Source organism: Tamandua tetradactyla, chromosome 10 (genome assembly GCF_023851605.1).
Source record: "Tamandua tetradactyla isolate mTamTet1 chromosome 10, mTamTet1.pri, whole genome shotgun sequence".
NCBI lineage: Eukaryota > Metazoa > Chordata > Mammalia > Pilosa > Myrmecophagidae > Tamandua > Tamandua tetradactyla.
In genome coordinates, this window is record NC_135336.1 from 4,271,142 (window position 1) to 4,293,012 (window position 21,871).

The window sequence follows — 21,871 nt, forward strand, 5'->3', positions numbered from 1 at the left end:
GTATCTGGCATTCTGCAGGACAAATTAACTATTGTGATTTACTAGATTTTTTTTTCTGAGCCACTTAGTTTATTTCATCAAAGAAATATTTATTTGGATCCCAGATATCATGCTGGTTGCCACCAATTCAAAATTGAATATGATGTGGTTCCTCTCCTCCAGGAGCTTATTCATAAATAGTTATAACTCAGCAACCAAAGGTAGGCACAGAGGTGAATGAATTGGGACCTGGAAGTGTTCTTTTTTGTTGTTTTTCTGAGCTTGAACCTAAATTCAGGCAACATGGTAGATTAATTTCAGAAATGTCCCCAATTCTGCATTCCTGAAAGGGTTCTTATGGAGAGATATTATAGTAGACTTCCAGAGGAAATCCTACCCAAGATGAGTCCTAAAGGATAAGGAATTAATTTGGGTAGTAGGGGAAGGGAGGGATGTTTAGCCTGAAAGGAGCAGCATGAGGAATGGCACAGAAGCTACGTAGTATGCCAAAATTTGAGGGCACAACAGGACACAGTAAGTTAGATTTACGTAGTTTAGATGAGATATCAAAGATAGGAGTGAGCAGATATTTAGAGGATATTTTCTAGAAATGTTAGTGGGTAATAGTTGCAAGGATTTATTCATTGATTAAGTGTAAGGTATAGTAGAGGGAAAACACTAAGATAAGTCCCAGATTTCAATTTGGATGAATGTGTGTTAGTAAGATCAAAGATGATGAGTTCAATTTTGGACATTGTTCAAAGTGTTTGTGAAATACCCAAGCAGACCTGTCCATTAGACTTTTGGATATAGTTGATGGGAATTTTGGGAAACAAGCTGGTTTAGGACACATTTCTGAATCTTCTGCAAATTGGTGGTGTTTAAATCAAAGTTCAGGGAGAGAGTGAGGAGAAGAGATTTGGGCAGAAACATCAGCATCTAAGGGCAGGCAGGGAGAATAGTCTGCAGTAGAAACTGAGAAAGAAAAAAGAATCGATAGTGTAGTCTTCAGCAAGATCAGCAGAGTGAGATGCTAGAGAAACATCAGGTAGCAAAAGACTGAAGTAGTGTCCATTAAAGGTAATTGGTGATTTTGGTGAGACCAGTTCCATTTAGGAAACTGCACATTCTGAATATGCAAGTGGATTGTTTTTTGAGATTAACTTAATTCTGGTACAAACACTCAGACATCAAAATCTAACAGATTACATTAAACAAGGAAAGTGGGCTGGAAAGCATTATGTCCTAATAGGGATTGCCCTTCTTCATAGCTCCTGATTGTTGATTCAGTTTTTCAGGAGGCCAGGTTTTTGGATTGTTTGTTTGTTTGTTTGTTTGTACAATTGATAACTCAAAGTCATTTTAAAAGCACTTTATTGGCATAATAGAGTACATATGTGGGCTGCATTTGACCTTTTAGTCTCTGTTTATGTCTTAGTTATGTATTTAATGTGATAGTGTCATGTTTTCTTTTATTTAGGGTGTTCAAAAAGAGGAAAGAGAGAAATACCGAAGATTATTGGAGCGACTTAAAGAAGGTGGTCATGGAAACTCTGTCCCTCCTGTAACTTCAAACCATCATAGGTAAAAATGAGCTAACAAGATAAATGTTTTGCTAGACATCTCTTTACTTAATTTTGGAGAGGGTTTGGTGGGAAGGGATTTGTTGAAAAGAAAGAACTAGCCCTGTAGTCAGCCTGAACATTGTACCTAGTGGTTTTACCAAAAAAAAAAAAAAAAAAAAAAAAAAAATCTGTTAGTATTTGAATTCTTTGTTCAAGTAAACTCTTAGTTGAAACTTTCCTGTAGAAAAGTATAATCACTGGTTGAAACAGAGGTTCCAAAGGGCAGCTAATTTTATCAGTCTCCACAACACACACAATTCCCATAATCTCTCTCTTTCTGCCTCTCTCTTTTCCCCCTTCTATCCCACCTCTCTTCCTTCCTCTCCATCCTTCCCTCCCTGTCTCCTTCTCCTCTCTGGCTCTCTCTTTGCTTTCCTCTCTCCCTCCCTTCCCTCTCTTTCTTTGACACATGACACATCCATAATCCCTGAGGCATTTTAGTGGATGCATTTTAGCACAATTGGAACCCTCATTTTAGAGACAAGAGTAAAGTTACCCCAGGTCACAAGAAGTTTTCCGTATCAGACTGCTTGTTAATTAAATACTCTGTAATGAACATTATCTAGTTCCATCCCCCTGTTCCATATTATCAACAGTCCTTTCCAACATGAAAAAGTTAGAATGGACGTAAGCCAAATACCCCTAAAGATTGAGAGGAAGATCAAAGGAGAAGATGGAGTTAGAGAAAATAGGATTTAATAATTGAGTATGACTGCTGAATCATTATATTGATATTTCTTTTAATCTCCAGTGTCTTGGAGCAGCTAGAAGGAAAAGCCTAAAATTGTGGAACTCTAACCCATACCAAATTCTAAAATCTGTTCTATAATTAACTTGGTATGCTTTGAAGTTTATTGCTTCTTTGTATATGTATGTTATTTTTCACAATAAAAAAAATAACTCTAATAATTTGAGCAAATAGATGAGAGCGACAGAAAGAGCTAATGTCTGGCTTTATATTTTCCTGTGAAAAGGGGGCAAAGAATATGTGAGCTGAGGATTGTAGTGCAATTGATAATGTTAACGAGTGGTGTGGGAATACACATAAATCCCACAATAACATAACTGTCTAGTGTTGACATAACAAAGAATGATTTTAACATTGGTTATAAACTTTTTAAGAAAATTCTCTTAGTTTAATCAATCGGAATGTTAATATTTTTTCCATATTGACCAGCCACTGTTATAAGCAGGAGTATGCCTAATGAATTGTTGGATTTTTGTCTTGTCAGCAAAATTGTCTGAGTATTTTGTATTTTTAGGTCCTGTTTTTAATGTATGTTTTTAGGGTCTATTTCAGTATATTGTTTAAAAATTATCATCTTTTAACCTGGTGTTATTACACTGAGATTTTATTAATCTTCAGTGTATTCTAACAAGGTGGGGTTGGCAGTTGAGAACGTCTAGTTTTTACAGAGAAATTGAAGGTTAGGTAGCTTGGCTGAAGTATTAGACTAAAGGTTAGACTGCTTTTATCCTGTTCCCAAATCATGCTATGTTATTTACTCTCTATATAGTTTGATGTTACAAGTAATCGATAAAACCCCTGTTGGAGAAACTTGCCAAACAGAGATAGTGAATCTTTATGGTAGACTTTCCTTTTGTATCTGATCTTCCTCACTTTTTGCATTTCTAAGTTCTCAAAGAAGTCATATGGATACATTAAAGACCAGAGGCTGGGGGGAAGATCAAAATCGCGGAGTCAGAACAACTCAATTTGTTCCAAAGCAATGTGAGTTCCCAGATTTAGTCCTCTCTTAATATATTGATCTTAGTTTATGTTAAAATGTGCATATGAAGTTGAAAAATGACATATTAGTGAAAGATGATGTGCCATGCTTTAGAACACTGTCAAACCTCAAAGCATTAACTAGGGATTATCTTGTGCCAGTTTAGGAAAAACGCTGTTTTAAGATTAAATAGATTCTTGTTAGGGGTTCTAAGTGTATTATTTGTTTTCTTAGATAAAAAAAAAATTAACAACTAAAAAAGATGAGACAGATTCTTAAAATGCCTCTTAATTATCATTTCAGGTTCTTAGGTAATAGCAAATATTTCATGAGCTAAAACTCCTTTCCTTTTATTTCCTTATTTTAATTTCCATATATTTCCCTGTTAAATGACACTAAAGGACAGCTTATCAAATGAGCTGTTTTCAGTTTATACTAAGATTTAAAGAACAAAGAAATTTATGCATGTTTAGGCAAATTAGTTTGTCAGGTACCTAGAATCTTTGGAATTTGTTTTTAATATTTCAGTGTAAACTAATGTCTTAATACTTTGGAAACTCCCTAATTTGAAATTCTAGCTATATGATTGATTAATAAAGAAAAAATTTAATCTTTTTTTTTTGCCAACCTCACAGATAGAATTGTTGAAACAAGGGGACCTCTGTGTTCAGTGAGAAGTGAAAAGAGGTACATGGTTTAGTTCATTCTAAGTTTTTCACAATACGTATTTTCCGTCTTATAAATTGTATTTATAATTAGCTATGTCTGAGGAATTTTTAACTCTCCTGAGCTCTAGTAACTATTAGCATGTGTGGGTACGTAGGTGTCAGATGCCTTTACTCCTGGACATTAGAAATTGGGAGAAGCCTCTTAGATCAGCTGTGCCTGAGGTGGGCATCTCTAGTGTTTGGTATCTCTAGTATGGAACAATTCAGGCAATTCTGCATACCTTAGGATTTGGGGCAAGAGTTCGTTTTAGAGCAGGAGTTGATAAACTGATGTGTGGACTAGATCTCTCCCATCTGCCTGTTTTGTAAATAAAATTTTATTGGAACACAGCCATGTTAATTATTGTCTATAGCTGCTTTCATGTTACAATGGAGAAGATGTGATAGAGACCATAAGGCCCATAAAACTTTTCAGAAAAAATTTACCAATCCTGGGTTTAGAGGAACTTACAAATTCAAGACAGTTTTTCCTTACAAATATTAATTCTTGTTTTTAAGACTAGTCTAATATGTACCAGGCTGAAATTTTCAAACAAAAATATATAATCTCTTTCAAATTTTTCTCAGATGTTCAAAGGGGAAAATTTCTGATACAGAGAAGACGGTTGGAATCAGGCTTGAAAATGAAGCTGTAAGTAGAAACCTTAGTTAAATTTTATATATTTTATGCTTTCACCTGACTTACGTTAAAATTTTGATGCCCATGAAAAATAAGAACAGTGATAAAATGATCAAAGATTACTTTGATTTCTAATTCCATTGTTTTCTTTGAAAAGCAGCAGGCATTTAAGATATAAAACTTTTTGCTTCCTTCTGAATGCTGGATTTTTACTTCTATACAGCAACCACCTTGGTTTGTAAGTTAAAGTCAGAGAGAACAAGCTCATTCTATCCCAGCCCTTATCTCTGTGTCGCATGGCTTCCTTTGGATAATTTTTTTTGGAGGGGGTTAAGGGAAAGATTTATGTTCCTGACTTTAAGTGTCAGGATTTCAGATTTATGTGAAAATATTAGCAGTCTTATGCCTCACTGGATTTTACGTTTTCTATATAAGAACTGAAATAAGAAATGTTCCGGTGATCTGCATAGCAATACCAACATTTTTAATAATGGAATTGGAGTATTTGCTAAACTCTATACCTGAAAGAAATATATTCCTAACTTAAATGCAAGCTTGAAGTTTTAGGTATTTTTACATTTTAGACACATCAAAATACAAAGGTTTAGGGAAATTGCTTTGTGTAAAGTATCAATTTGATCAAATATGTCTTCTCCCACTAGATTTCTTCATTAGAATTAGTCTTAAGGCTAAGTCAGTCTTCAGTAATGGTCTTAAGTCATAAAGCTTAAAACTTTCCCTTTTCAAATGTTCCCCGTTTCCAAGATTTAAAGTGGAACTTTTTGCATCTAATTATCACATTTGGAACAAAAGTCAAGAGAATAGGGAAACTAAGCCAGACATAATACAGAGTATTTGGAACGTGGGCAAGGGGCCTCATAGAAGACTTGACTGTCTGGGATGATGGTGAAGTCTAACAGCTGCTGGTTTGCTAGAACCAGTGTACCTGGCAGTTAGCTAGAGTGAAGAGTATAGTGTGTTGAGACTAGTATGATTCTAGTCCAAAACGCTATTTCTAAATACATTTCCTGATTTTAAAATAGTTTGCCCCCAGATGACTTAAATTTGGTATTAAAGCTTACTTAGGATTATGATTGGGAAAGGTCTTGTCAGGGTTTTCTGGTGTGCTGGCTGAATTCTTTGTTGACCTGACTGGTGATTATGTAGGTGTTCATTTAACAAAAATTAATTAAGTAGTATATCATGTTTTGTGCATTTTTTTCTATAATATAGAATTCATTTTAAAAAAGATGAAATAGAACAAGTTTACTTGATTTAAGCATAGCAGTGATTTATTCTGAGTGATGGAATTATAGGTCGTATTTTCTGCTTTTTTAAAGTTCTTAAAATGTCTCTTGATTGGGATAGGAGAATTGAAAATACTTTTCTTGCCATCTTCAGGGAAAGTGATGAGTATTCTGTCTCTGGTTTTATAATTTAGGTGTCCTTTGAGTTTTAGGCCTTGAACTCCTTTTTGTTTACCTAAGCAGGGACAGGCACAAAATCTACTTATACTCATTTGGGGGATGTACTAATTTTCTTTCAAGATTTTACATATATAATTTATATTTACGTATGCAAGTATTAAACATGCCAATAGAATATAGAAACTTTTTTGATCAGAGGAGAGGACACCAACTGGAGCCTGACCTATCTGAAGAAGTGTCAGCCCGACTTCGCCTGGGCAGTGGAAGCAATGGCTTACTCAGGAGGAAATTGTCAATACTTGAGACAAAAGAAAAAAATTGTCCAGGCAAAGAGAGGGATAGAAGGATGGATGATCTTCTTGAACTTACAGAGGTATTATCTCTTATGTTGGTAAGAGTAAGAGGCATGTTTTTAAATAACTTTCATTATTCTTGACTTGAATGAATGGTTCATTTAGAGGGCTTTCTTCAGGCTGAAGTATTAGGGAAGAATGTTTGAAAAAAATCAAACCCAAGGTATATTCAATCACTTGAATCTGTGAAGGTGGCCTAAGGGACCAGATGAATGTTCAGCATATCTGAGTAGACAGAATTTTTAATTATCTTGGATATAATGGCTTCTTTGTAGATATTTTTTCTGACTTTAAAATATGTTGTGTTACATAGTATGGGTTTGGCATGAGAAATCAGTTCATGACAAATTTTTTTAAGTTTTGTGGTTTACTAAAATGTCCCTTCCATTGATTATTCCGTTTGAAAATAGTAAAACTTATAGATAACACAAAGAAATGATGACAGTTAAAAATTCTCATTTAAAGGTAAACCCACATCTTGGCTCCTCCTCTACTGCTGTCTTGGTAGGTGGTAGTTAGTCTATTCAGAGAATTTCTCATGCGCACTTGCTATATGTTAACCATGCAGGTGGAAAGAGAGATCCATAAAACAGCAAAACCATGGCAGGAAGTTGGCAGGTGAACTTATTGCCCTCTCCCGCCACATGGTATGTGATTCCCATGTCCCTGGCAACATGGGACATGGCTCTCGGGGATGAGCTGAGACCCAGCATCATGGGATTGAGAAAGCCTTCTTGACCAAAAAGGGAAAGAGAGATGAGACAAAATAAAGTTTCAGTGGCTGAGAGATTTCAGACAGAGTCGAAAGGTTACCCTGGAGGTTATTCTTATGCATTATAAAAATATCCCTTTTTAGATTATGGGGCATTGGAGCATCTAGAGGGAAGTACCTGAAACTGTTAAACTGTATTTCAGTAGCCTTGATTCTTGAAGATGATTGTATAACTGTATAGCTTTTTTAATGTGACTGTGTCATCGTGAAAACCTTGTGGCTGTTGCTTGCTTTATCTAGGGTATGAGCAGATGAATAAAAAGATAAGGACAATCTGAGATGATGGTATGGTAGCCCATGACAAACTCTGGGATCTATCCTGTAACTACTTGTTGAAAAGTGCTTTGGAAATTATTGCTTCTTTATTTCTTTGCTTTGTATATATGTTATATTAAACAATTAAAAAAGTAAAAAAAAAAAAAGACAAAAATAAATAAATAATAGGAGGGGGAAGCATAAGGGGTAAAAAAAAATTGGTAGATTGCAATACTAGAGGTCAGTTAGAGGGAGGGGTAAGGGGTATTGGATGTATGGGTTTTTTTCTTTTTTCTTTTTCTGGAGTGATAGAAATGTTCTAAAAATGATCATGGTGATGAATGCACAACTATGTGATGATATTGTGAGCCATTGATTGTATACTTTGGATGGATTGTATGGTACGTAAAGATATCACAATAAAAATATTTATGTCCTAAATTTATTATTATGGTGCATTTAAATAAAAGTTGGGTTTAGGAGGAGCAGAGCTGAATTTGGTAGGCATGTAAAAGGAGCAAAGGCTGGGAGGTTAGATGCACCTGGGTTCAAATCTTGGCTCTGCCTTTTGATAATTACATGACTTGGAGCTTGTAACCTAAATTTTCTGAGCTTCAATTTTCTTATCTATAAAATAGTGATACTACCTTCCCCACATTTAAGGATTAATTATATACTTAAAGTATCTAGTACCATGTTTGGCACTGTGCTCATATATGGTAACAGATTATTGAGAATTTACTTAAATGTAAATACTATTACTAAATATTGTATCCAGAAGCTAATAGTTAAAACTACATTTTTAAATTAACCAGTGGTAAGACTGCTTTGTAATCCAAGTTTAAATATTTTTATACTTCAATGTAGTAGGTCTTTTATAGTATATTCTTCAAAAGAGTCCATCGAAAAGGTTTTTTCAGTCTCAGGCTTTCAGTTTCTGATATGGTTCTATTATATTAAAATAGCAACCTCTGGATTTTGTAATTCAGGACATGGAAAAAGAAATCAGTAATGCCCTAGGCCATGGCCCACAGGATGAGATCCTAAGTAGTGCTTTCAAATTGCGAATCACTCGCAGCGATATCCAGACCTTGAAGAATTATCACTGGCTCAATGACGAAGTAAGTTGTCTTTTTCTCACCCTCACTCATGATATTTAACCATCTACTATCCATAAACAAAGGGACCTTTACCCAGTTACAAGGGTAAAGCAACTTTTAGTTTTATTTACAACAAAAAACATCTTAAACCCAAAAAAGATGTTTAATTCTGATTGCTGACTTTCCTTATAATATTTTCCCTCTGCATCTGTGCTTGCTTTCATCCACCACTTTATTTACTAGTTTTCAGTAAAATTTTTATAAACCCTGGATGTAGCTGATGAATGGAAAGAAGCAGCAAATGATACTTTCTTTTAGACGAATTCCTATAGGAGCCATTTTACTTTTTTAATAACAAAGGAAGATGTTGATCACTGTATGTACAGATCTCTCCTTGTCTTTATTTCATTTGAATAATTGCACAAATATGCCTAATTTGTCATATTCTGTCCTTACATATTTAGTAAAGACTAACTAGCTATCTTAGTGCTTATGTTTTTTCCAAATGGTCCTTTCCCCAACAGCTTAGTCCATGTAGTTTTTCCCTTTGCCTTTCCCCATGAGTATAAACCTATAAATGCTAACACCTTTTGTTTTACATTGTAAAGTAATATGTTTATTACAGAAAATTTGGAAAATACAGTAGAAGTAAAAAATATCATCATTCAAAAATAACAGCACTCAAAAATAAAATATTAAGGTTTTGGTATATTTCCTTCTAGTTAATATTATGCATATTTTTCTGCATGATAAGTTACATATACTTTTTTTGTATTGCACACACTTTCTGCTTGGAACCCCCCCTCTTGACTTTAAGTGTTTACTCAAAAAGTATGTTTTATTTCTTCTTAACCCTCCCACTTTTACTGATTGTTCTTTTTAGTCCCCATCTTCTATCGTACACAGTTCTTTTATCCATTTCTTTCTTACCTTTCCATTTCTTCATCTTTTTTTTTAACCGATCCATTTCTAAAACTTTTTTTTTATCACCCCAAACTGTTCCATTTAAGCAATAACTCCCTTTTCTTCCTTTTTCCCAGCCCCTGATAACCTCTCATCTACTTTCTTTCTCTATACAGGTCATTAATTTTTACATGAATCTACTGGTGGAAAGAAATAAAAAGCAAGGCTATCCAGCACTTCATGCATTTAGTACTTTCTTCTATCCTAAATTAAGGTCTGGAGGTTACCAAGCAGTGAAAAGATGGACCAAAGGGGTAAATATCTTTGAACAGGAGCTTATTCTGGTGCCTATTCATCGGAAGGTACATTGGAGCCTGGTGGTGAGTTGAGAGAATTAATTGTTGAAATTTGGATACAAACTATTTTCCTAAATAATGATGGGTACTCTTTTGTAGCAGGCCAAAAGTATTTGTTAAAAACACGTTCTGAAGAGTCCCTTCTTACTTGAATAACTTAGAAACCTGGAAAATATAATCCCTGTGCTTGAGCAGCTTTCATTCTTAGCAGAAAAGAGTTTTAGTACAAACATAGATTATCTATCTAGTTTTGTTTACAAGATGGTACAGTTTATTGTAGAAAAGTAAAGTTACAAAGGAGAAGGAAAAAAAAATCCCATCACTTTGAGAGGAGCATTGATATTTTGGTGAATAAGTTTCCAGGCCTTTCTCTAGGGATAGAAATATACAATTTTATACAAGTAAAAAACTCTTATCATCTGTGATGTTTGTTGAAAATTAAAAATGTATCTCAGAAATCTATTATGTTGATATATATATTGATATCTTTTAAAGGCACTTTTCATTTGAGAAATGAAATTTTAACTACTATTATAGTTAAAAAAGTTTCTGGATGTTGTACTTTTCTATTATAGGTGATAGACCTAAGAAAAAAGTGTCTTAAATATCTGGACTCTATGGGACAAAAGGGCCACAGAATCTGTGAGATTCTTCTGTAAGTAAATCCTGAAAAACTTCACTGTTGCCACATTATGTCCTTGTTAGGGGATCTTTCTTCTGTCTAATCTTAGGAAAGTTTCGTGAATGGTAGCCTATTATATATAGTTAAGGCTGTTTTTCCAGTCATTGATGATTCAACTTGAATCCATCTTAATGTCTAAAATTAACCTAATTCCTTATCTCAACTGAGAAGTCTTGTTTGGTGGCTTTATTGAAAGTGAGTTTGTCAGATATTATAATGTAAAATGTAAAATTCTTTGATTTGAATTAGATTTCTTTGAAATTGATAACATCATTCTGAAAATTCTAAAGAACTTGTTATCTGGGGAGTATTATGCCTCTAAATTCTTAAGCCCATTTATGTCTCTGTGCTTTCCATGCTGGTTGGGTCTATCTCATAGAACCCAGGGGTAATTTTTGAATTAAAGTGTATAGTTTTTAGACAAGTATTTACAATAGTAATTTCCAGAAACCTGTAAGCATAACCACTTACTAGTCCTGTGAAGTGGTGACATGAATTTGTTAGTAAGGAAGCAATAGAGTCGATTTTGAACCTCTTCCACTCACAGGAAGCAGAAGCAGATTCCTGTTTTTAACTTTAGTAGGAATAAGTAAACTTCTTAAATGAATCTTGTGAAGAATAATTATTTCCAAAAATTAGTTCAACTCTCTTTCCTTCCCCCCAACATTGTTTTATTTATGGATAATTGCTTTGAATAAAAAGTACAGAGAAGATATTTTAAACTCTCGATGCTCCAAATTGTTGATAAAGTGGTTATTTTCTTCTACTCTTTTCTGTGTAAGAAAGATGTGTATAAAATGTGCACACATCATCACATGCATGGCAATATTCTCATTGGGACCATACAGTACAATTTTGTATGCTGCTTTTAACAGGATTTTTTAAAAAGATTAAACTTTCACAATAATCATATTTTTTTCTTTACTTTTTAAGTATGAAAAGTTTAACTTCTGTATCTGAGGCCCACCCCCTTTCCTGATACCTGTAGTCCAGAGTTTCTCAACCTTTTTTATATTAACCCCCAAGAAGAAAATTAAATTGAATTAAATTTCTCCTAGCAAGAGTAATTAAATAATAAGGAATAAGATTTATTGGGTGGGGTTGAGTTTTGAAGGACTACAAACCGTTGGTTATCCAGGTTATCCAGGTTTCTGGATCCCCCAGGAGCCTTTTTTTACCCCCTTGGGGGCAGTGTTATCCCAACTGAGAGTACATGCTCTAGTCTAAAACTCTCCTATCTTACATGCAGGTTAGGAGGAGAGCTCAGATGCTTGGGTTGTTAAATTTGATAACCTTTTAGAGATTTGGATAAAATCAATCACTCTTAGTACATCAGAATATATATATCTCCTAAGAATAGAGACATTCTCCTTCATAACCACAGTGGTGTTATCACCTTTAAGAAAATTGATTTTCAATAATATTATATACTTTACAATCCATATTTCAGTTTTCTCAGTTCCCAAATACCTTTTGTTGTTTTTATTCTAATCCAGGAATTACTCAAGGTTCACACATTGCATTTAATCTCTCTTATTCTCCTTTAATTTAGAACAGTCTTTCTGTCTTTTTTTGTTTTTCATGGCAGCGGCTTTTTTTTAAAAGACCCAAGGTCAGTTGTCTTGTTTCATATCTATTTTTAAGTGAGAAGAAGCAGGTTGCAAAATGAAGAATAAAGAATGAGCTCATTTTTTAAAATAAAATATTTTTCTATTGTGTGTATGGGGGTACAGTGGAGAACTAGAAGAGTGCACAACAAACTTTTATGAGTAATTACTTCTGGAGTGGTTATTAGAGGGGTCTTTTTATTTTATATTTTGATGCTTTGAAACAAGCATATACAATTTTTTAAGCTGAAACAACTGCAAAATTAAATTAAAAAACCAAAAAGGCAATCATATTTTTAAAAAGCTAACGGAGATAGATTTGAGGCAGGCATATCTGTTAAGCCTTACAACATCTTATATTATCATTTATAAGTCTTCATGGGGATTTATTGATATATTCCTTCTTTATCATTTTTTTAGTCAGTATTTACAAGATGAAAGTAAGACCAAAAGAAATATAGATCTGAATCTTTTAGAGTGGACCCACTACAGCATGAAGCCACATGTAAGTGAAGGTCAACTGACTATATTTGAAATTCTTTATTGGATTTACTGACTGTCACGTTATTCAGACTTGACTTCCTTCATCCCCTCACTCACATGCCGCTTTTGGCATGCATTCTCCTAAACTATACATCATAAGAACAGCCTACTTCTAAATCTTTAGCAGTCAATTTAACCATGATGTTGCTTCTTAGTCTTTATCTTCTTATGTAATGTTAACTATCTGCTAACACCTATCTCATAAAATTTTAAAAAAAAAAGGTCCCCAGTAGATTCAAGTCACTTTTCTTGATTGACTCTAATAAAAGTTCAAAGTTCTTGTCTAAAATTTATTTGGAATTTTTTTAATTTAGGTCTTAAGAGTCCTATGCCAATGGTTCATTTGTGAATGTGCTTTCTATCTTGCCAGATAAGATTTGAAAATGCATCTATCTTTGAATCCCTTTAAAGTCAGCTGCGTGAATTAAGTTTTGCCCTAATCTATATAATAGTATAACTATATTTATCCAAACAGCATTTTCATTTTTAAGTTAAATAATTAAAAGATTCAATTTTGAAATTTTCTGAGGAGGACATATAGCTATGAGAAGAGTCTATTAGAAACACTACTATATTCTGGCATGGGAAATGCAATAATGAAGAACTGTGCGCTACCTATCTATATTAGTTTCCTAGCTGCTAAAACAAGTACCATACAGTGGGTTGGCTTAACAACAGGAATTTATTGGCTCACAGTTTCAGGTATTAGGAACTCCTGAAACTTTGTCCTGGGGTTGGTTTCTTCTGGCTGGCAGGCAATATTTGGGCTTCCTTGTTTTTCTGTCCTATGTCAACAAGTGTGGCAGCATCTTTTTTTTTTAAATACCAAAAAGCACCAAACATTCTTAACTTTTGATCATTCTGTTCTACATATATAATCAGTAGTTCACAATATCATCACATAGTTACATATTCATCATCATGATCATTTCTTGAAATATTTGCATCTATTCAGGAAAAGAAATAAGAATAAAACAGAAAAAAGTTCTACATACTGTACCCTTTACCCCTCCCTTTCTTTTAACATTTGTTCTCCCTATTATTTATTTTTATTCCGTTATGTTTTACTTATCTGTTGATAAGCATCAGACACAAGGTTTTCACAATCACACAGTCACACTGTGAAAGCTCTGTCGTTATACAGTCATCTTCAAGAACATGGCTACTGGAACACAGCTCCACATTTTCAGGCAGTTCCCTCCAGCCTCTCCATTACATCTTGAATAACAAGGTGATATCTATTTAATGTGTAATAACCTCCAGGATAACCTCTCAACTCTGTTTGAAATCTCTCAGCCATTGACACTTTATTTTGTCTCATTTACTCTTCCCCCTTTTGGTCGAGAAGGTTTTCTCAATCCCTTGATGCTGAGTCTCAGTTCATTCTAGGATTTCTGTCCCATGTTGCCAGGAAGATCCACATCCCTGGGAATCATGTCCCACGTAGACAGGGGAGGGTGGTAAGTTTGCTTGTTGTGTTGGGTGGAAAGAGAGGCCACATCTGAGCAACAAGAGATTCTCTTGGGGGTGACTCTTAGACCTAATTTTTTTTTCATGGAACATTTTCATCTATTGAGAAAAAGAAATAAAAATAAAACAGAAAAAAATTCATATATACCGTACCCCTAACTCCTCCCTTTCATTGATCACTAGCAATTCAATCTAAATTTATTTTAACATTTGCTCCCCCTATTTATTTTTATTCCATGTGTTCTACTCATCTGTTGACAAAGTAGATAAAAGGAGCATCAGACACAAGGTTTTCACAATCACACAGTCACATTGTGAAAGCTATATCATTATATAATCATCTTCAAAAAACATGGCTACTGGAACACAACTCTACATTTTCAGGCAGTTCCCTCCAGCCTCTCCATTACATCTTGAATAACAAGGTGATATCTATTTAATGTGTAATAACCTCCAGGATAATTTCTCGACTCTGTTTGAAATCTCTCAGCCAATGACACTTTATTTTGTCTCATTTCACTCTTTCCCCTTTTGGTCGAAAAGGTTTTCTCCATCCCTTGATGCTGAGTCTCAGTTCATTCTAGGATTTCTGTCCCACGTTGCCAGGAAGGTCCACACCCCTGGGAGTCATGTCCCACATAGACGGAGGGAGGAGGGTGGTGAGTTTGCTTGTTTTGTTGGCTGGAAAGAGAGGCCACATCTGAGCAACAAAAGAGGTTCTCTGGAGGGTTACTCTTAGGCCTAAGTTTAAGTAGACTTGACCTATCCTTTGTGGGGTTAAGCTTCATATGAACAAACCCCAAGATTAGGGGCTCAGCCTATAGCTTTGGTTGTCCCCACTGCTTGTGAGAATATCAAGAATTCAACTTGGGGAAGTTGAATTTTCCCCCTTTCTCAGCATTTCTTGAAGGGGACTTGGCAGCATCTTTTGGGTTCCACTGATTTCTAGTTTCTGGCTGCTCCCCATGGTTTTTTGTATCCAGTTTCCTTTGCTTATAGGACTTCCACCATTTTGAATTAAGGCCCATCCTCTTTCAGTTTGAGCACACTTAATTCATAATATCTTCACAGGCCCTATTTACAAATAGTTCACACCTAGAGGGCTAGAATTGGGGCACAAACATGCCTTTTGTAGGGGTCATGATTATCTCTAACAGTCTGTCTTCTGAGCTCCAAAAAGACATGTTCTTCCCACATATAAAATACATCACAACATCACAAAAGCCTAAAGTCATTTCATTCTTTAACAATGCTAAGTACAAACTCATCAAAATCTGTTATGAGTGTAGTCAGACCTGGGGCACAATCCCCTGCCTATGGGCCTGTGAAACCCAGAAAACAAATTATCTGTTTCTAAAATATGTGGTGTCATAGACAGACATTCCCATTCCAGAAGGGAGAAATTAATAATCCCAAACAGGTCTGAAACCCAGTAGGGCAAGGTATATTAGATTTCAAGGTCTGACAGTTGTCTGTGGTTTGATGCTTTGTCCTCTGGGCCTGACATGTAGGGACTCATGTCCCAACAGCTCTAGGAGGTCCATGATTGAGCCACTTCTGGCCCTAGTATCAAAGAACACTGTTTGGATAGGCTCAGAATTTCCCAAACCAGTATTTTCTGGTTTCTTTGTGCTTAAGAGTTCTCTCCTCTCACATTTTACTATAAACTGCAAGGAGAAACTAGGTTGCGCCTTTTACGCTTAGCTTGGAAAATTCCTCAGCTGAATATCCAAATTCATTGCTTTTAAGTTCCACTTTCAACCCAACATCAGAACACAATTTTACAAGTTCTCTACCACTTTGTAACAAAGATCACCTTCCAGTTTCTAACAGCACATTTATTATTTCCTTCAAAGGCCTAATTGAAAGTACCTTTAATGTTCCTATTTTTATCAACAGTTTCTTCAAAGTGGTCTGCGCTTCTAGCAGTTCACAGTTCTTCCAGCCTCTACCCACTACCCAATTCCAAAACCATTCACACATTTTTAGGCATTTGCAATAGCAGCACCCCACAAAAATTACGTTAATTTCCTTCTGCTGAATACCACACAATGGATTGGCTTAACAACAGGAATTTATTTGTTCATGGTTTCAGAGGCTAGAAGGCTTGCTTCCTTCTGGGTTGGTATCTTCTGGCTAGTGGAGAATCTTTGGGATTTCCTGGCTTTTCTATCACATGGCAGCGTTTTCTATCTCTTCCAGGTTCCATTGACTTCCAGCTTCTTACTGTTCTGCGTAGCATCTCTCTGTCCAGTTTCCTTGCTTATAAAGTTTTCACCCAAATTGGATTAAGGCCCACATTCATTCAGTTTGCACACATCTTAACATCTTCAAAGATCCTGTTTACAAATGGGTTCATAGCTTCTGGATCAGAAATTGGGCTCTAAACATGTTAATGGAAGATATGATTCAATCCCCAACCCTGGCATATGTATGGGTGGTGTGTATGTTCCAGTAATCTTCTTTTTTTTAAAAATAATCTGTAATTCTTTGAATAAAAATTGAGCTGTTGGGCAGTGCGATGGTGACTCAGCAGCAGATTTCTTGCCTTCCAAGCCAGACACCTGAGTTCGCTTCTCGGTGCCTGCCCTTGTGAAAAAAGAAAAAATTGGGCTGTTGTCATCTAGTATGTTTTCTAGCTGTGAATCAGCCTTTTTCATACTCTTAATATTTCATGCTCTTCTGATTGACCCAGCCAGAGTGTGTAAAGTTACCAAAATTAGCTGACCAAAATTAGCACTGCACTGGGCTGGGAAACACGTGAGCTGAGCTAATGTGGGTTTGGGATCCACCACCTTTGGCTTATGATGCTCCTGGTGCTATTGACAGCAAGTTGTGTTTTAGTCTCAGGACATACCTGAGCAATCAAGGCAAGATCCTAATTGTTTAGAGCTTATGAAGAGGTTTCTTTCTTTCTCCTGCTTGAATCTGTGGGTTTCCAAAACAGTAGTCTTATTTTTTGTCGATGGCAGAGAATTAAATTCTGCGATATTGAAGTAGATTGATTCATTTTAAGTATATTTCTGATCGAGCCATATTTTCAAAATTTATTAATGCTTATGAAAGAGTTCTGACTAGTATTCCTGATAATAAAATCTTTCAATTTGGTTTCTTTGTATTAGAACTGAGAGTTGGAATTCTTACTTTGCATTTTTCTCTTTTCTTCTGAAAAATATTTTCTTTGGAGTCGCATATTCCATGTAATAATTAGGGCTCTTTTTTTTTGGAGATTGAAACTACCATGTTTATGAAGCAAGAGAATGACGGTAAATGTTTAACATATTTAATAAGACAACCCACATTTGGCTTTAACTTTAATTTGCATTTATTTTAAGAAGAATTTATTCTTGAGCCTTAAGTTTTTATTTCATCAGTTTCTTCTGGGATATCTTTTTTCTTCTGTGCAACCTCCTCTTCTGGTTTAGGAACAATTTGTTCTTACTCAGTAAGGATTATCTCAGTGTGGCAAGGGGAGCTCATGTATGGATTGATCGACTATGAGCTCTCTAAGTCCCACAGCACATCTTAGGGGCTTTGTTCACCTGGATGTGCTCGATGACCAGAGAATCTACATCTAAATCCTTAAGCTCAGCATTAGTCTCTGCATTTTTAAGCATGTGCAACAAGAATTCACTCTTTTTGGGCCACTAGCCCCACTGCATGGCCTGGGCACACCTGCCAACACCACCATTGTAATAATGGAATGACATGCATTGCTTCTATAAAGTGACATTGGTGGCTTTTCAAATATGCATACCCTTGATGGCCTGAGCCAGCTTCTCAGGTGTTCCTAAAGTGAACATGAAGATTTGAGCCTCTTGATTTGCATGATTTTGTAGGGTTTTCTGGGTCAAGTGAATAACAAACCATTTTCAGAGAATATCAGGCCACTTACAGGAAGAATAGTTAGGGTTTTTATACCACATAACTAAGACTAATTTTATAGCTGTATGTTTATGTAATACCAGATTTAACATTTACTTTTGTAGTATTGTTAATCCAAAGGAACTTTATATTTAATTAACTTTTCTTTTTTCTTTTTTTCTTTTTTTATTTTAGGAGATTCCTCAACAGTTGAATGGGAGTGATTGTGGAATGTTTACTTGTAAATATGCAGATTATATCTCTAGGGACAAACCTATTACATTTACTCAGGTGAGTGAAGATACATCTGCTCTCAGATTTATCATTGTCTTTGGTGACTAGTGGAACAATTCATATCTATACTCCACCTAGTGTTCACAGGTTGCTGTGTATTACTGATATTTTTATCCAAAGAAGGAGGCATATCTGAATTGTAATAGCAAAGAAAAAAATCAGGCCTAGTCAGGATTTAGCCATAGTTCTAAGATGTAACAATGAATGCTGCTCTTCCTTTCTGTTTTGGTTATTTTTGGCTCTGCATTTGAGGGGGGAATTCAAATATCTTAAGAATTCCTGAGCATTTTTATTTATAACAGAGGATTCTTAACTTTTTTTAAACATCAAAGACAACTCCCCTTAAAAAATAATTTTTCTTCAGTAGACTTCATATTTTCATATGTTTTGTCTACCAAATAAAATGTTGTGTTTTTTTAGTTGTAGGCTAATAACTCTATTCCAAGTTTTTGAGCACCATGAAATAATTAGGGTTCCCATGCTGAAGTCACTCAATTCTAGTCTAAAGTAAAAAGAAAATATATTTGTTATTATTGGTTAATGTCAGCAATCTTACCAAGAATAAGTGTACGATTTTTTAGTAGATATTCTGAGCTATTTAAAACAGTTGAAGAATGTCCATGTGTTAGGACTTTTTAGTCCCCCCACATAGGAAGTTACTAGTTTATAGTAAAGTGGTACATCCAGCTATTCACAAGGCTACACCAGGAGTATCTCAAGGATGTGGAATTGATTCATCAAAAAGAGGACTATTTGAATTACAGGAAACTTTGGAGTTGTATTGCTCGTTTGAGAATTGGCATGTATAGTGATTGTCAATTAAAACAGTATGTATAATGTTTTATGTAAAACATCTTATTCTTTGATGCTACTATATAGCAAGTGATTGATTGTTCTTGGAACCAAATGAAATGAGATTTCAAGGGGAGAAGTTGCTGTTTGAATAGAATTGATAATATACATGTGGTAAAGCAGAAGGAAGTTTGTGGATGTAATTGGTTTTTTTTTTCCTTTAAATGAAGTTCGTGTTTTTTATATATAAAAGCAGAATATGGGGCAGGCCACTGTGGCTCAGTGGCAGAGTTCTCACCTGCCATGCCAGAGACCCAGGTTCAATTCCTGGTGCCTGCCCATGTGAAAAAAGAAAAAAAGAAGCAGAATATGATTATTTTAGAATGTTTTGAAAACCTTAGAAGGGGAAAAGTTACATATTGTTCCATTACATGGGTAGTTCCATTTTTGGTAAATATATTTATTATGAAGCTGTCATTGTACTACATTGAATAATTCCACATTCTGCCTTTATTTTCCTTAGCATGTAAAAAGCTCAATACATACAATGTAATTATAAAATTATACACCTCCTTTTTTCATGGCTTTGTAAGTAGGTGCCATGAGCAAAAAAAGAAAAAGTCAAGAAAATTATTTATTCCATAAATAATACATATCCTACTTTATTTACATCATTATACCTAAAGGTTCTGACAGTGTTCATGTTACTGTGTGATGCATGTTATTTGTGGGGTTCTTTGCAGCACCAGATGCCTCTCTTCCGGAAGAAGATGGTGTGGGAAATCCTTCATCAGCAGTTGCTGTGAGAATGCCCTGCCTGTTCCCTTAGCTGCTGGTGGTTCTTTCACGGACAGTTCATATACCTCATGCATTGTGGGTTAAAAAGTCCCTGCATCACCTCTGTTCTCTTTCAGGTACTGAGCTGTCAAATGTGCATGAAGGCCTCTGACTGCACCCCAGTCCTGACTTGGTGTGCAGAGGGGTGCTTGCAACCCTGTTTGTAAGGGCTGTGCCTGCTCAGAGCCCTGGACTGTTCAACCCACATAAGAACAAATGCTAGTTATACTTGTTTGTTTGTTTTTTAAATTGTTTTCCCTATGAATGTGGGAAATTCAGGATTTATTCTATGAATTGATTTCTCTATGTGTTTGTTCATATGTATTCATTTACTTACTCGTTTGCAAACATAAATGGGCAGTGGCCATTTCCCCCTGGTCTTTTACAGAAACTCTAAATTACTTGTTTGAACTATTTATTTCTGAAAGGAATGTTAATCAAGCTGCCACTCCCTGCTGAAGATCTAGAAGGTGATCAGTGATAGGAGAAAGGAGATGTTCATTAACTTCTCTAACTAACGCTGGAGCTGCAACTGCCAACTTGAAGCTGGAGGTCTTTTTTTTTTTTTTTCTTTCTGAGGCTTGAAAATGCCAAGAGAAATGCTTGTGTGATGGGGCTCTGAGTGCCTTTCAGAGGAAACCTGACACTACAGCTTTGGCATGGTACTGTGGAAATGTGGAACTGTGGCCAAGAAACTCTGGCTATCCAGGTGTTTTCAGAAGAGTACCATGAGGCCATCTTAAAGAGACTTCCCTTTCTGGAAGTGAGGTTATGTGACTTACTCTTGAAACTGGATTTGTAAACCCCACATCTTCATTTTCATCCAGATCTGATTGAGTATAAACCTCAGAATTGTAAGGGCTGGCCTGAGCTGTTTGTTTCAACAGATACTATTCAAGTTAAAGCTATTTTTCCTCTAAAAGGTTTTTTTTCTATATGAAGTCAAAATTAAGTTTTGTACTTATTAGGATTGACATTCCCCCACTCCATCCCTCACTGAAATTTGTGGATGAAGATTTAATACTTGGCTCTGAGGTTACCAGTTATACAATTATCTATTTTGCATATGAAAGTTTGTATTTAACTTTTTTGTTCATTAAAATCCTTACAGATGTGGTTATGCATTTTTAATTTCAGAGAGTTTAGAGTTGTTCAGAGCATATTTTACAAGATCTAGTGCCTAGTGTTGCTTTTCTGATGTAATAAAAGGATGTCTGGCAGAACCTGAAAAGTATATGCTGAAATGGTTTCTGACTCTTTACCTACTTGAACCTCCCAAACATGTTCTGGTACAAAAAAGCAAGAGGTAAAACTACAAATATTCGGCATGTATTAACTATAAATCAGTATGTCTGCTGTTTGGAGGGCCTATGTTGCTGGTTGCAGAGGCCCAAGTTGTACCTATGGCAAATGGATCTCCCCGAGATTTGCCCGTCTTTATTCAGGACTTGAGGCCCTTTATGTGGATTGAAACTGTTGTGCCTACTTGATAGCTAACCAGAGACCATGTAATTAAGTTATGATTAAAGAGTAAGCTGGTTGTGCTCTCTCTTAAGCTTAGGCTGCATGGAGGACCCTTCCTACAGCCCCTTTTCCTTTCCCTGGTTTCTTGGGGGCTCCTGAGCTATGCCAGTGAGTAGCAGCTGGCATAGCCAAAAAAAAAAAGACCAAAGATTTACTGGATCAGCATTGTCCTAAAAACCTTGTTCTCACTTGGCACCAGTAAGGTTCACCTGAGAATTTAGTACCTTGATTAAGACTTATGCCATGTTAGCTAAATCCTGTTAGGAATGGCAGTTTTTGTTCTACCTAAGTGAATAATGCTGTGAGTTAATATAGTATTTGAAGGGCTTCTTCAGCTCAACTTGTATTAAGACTTCAATTAATGTGTACTCTTCACAGTAGCTCTTAATAATTTCCCTGGACCATGATGAA

At 35.5% G+C, this 21,871-nt stretch overlaps 1 protein-coding gene across 7 annotated transcripts in view; it reads left to right on the top strand.

The window, feature by feature from the left end:
* The window catches only part of SENP2 (SUMO specific peptidase 2), a 37,038-nt gene extending 15,871 nt beyond the window's left edge, over nt 1-21,167 (top strand). For 4 of the 7 annotated variants that reach the window (XM_077117793.1, XM_077117798.1, XM_077117797.1 and 1 more), the window contains 11 exons: nt 1,460-1,563; nt 3,242-3,336; nt 3,970-4,021; nt 4,630-4,693; nt 6,305-6,481; nt 8,454-8,609; nt 9,668-9,871; nt 10,423-10,502; nt 12,557-12,641; nt 18,209-18,304; nt 19,843-21,167. In XM_077117793.1, the coding sequence (XP_076973908.1) occupies nt 1,460-1,563; nt 3,242-3,336; nt 3,970-4,021; nt 4,630-4,693; nt 6,305-6,481; nt 8,454-8,609; nt 9,668-9,871; nt 10,423-10,502; nt 12,557-12,641; nt 18,209-18,304; nt 19,843-19,905 (1,176 nt within the window). In that variant the 3' untranslated portion in view covers nt 19,906-21,167. The remainder of the gene's footprint in view (nt 1-1,459; nt 1,564-3,241; nt 3,337-3,969; nt 4,022-4,629; nt 4,694-6,304; nt 6,482-8,453; nt 8,610-9,667; nt 9,872-10,422; nt 10,503-12,556; nt 12,642-18,208; nt 18,305-19,842) is intronic. The other 3 variants (XR_013158419.1, XM_077117796.1, XM_077117795.1) reach the window with 3 other exon arrangements.
* The last annotated feature ends 704 nt before the right edge of the window (nt 21,168-21,871 follow it).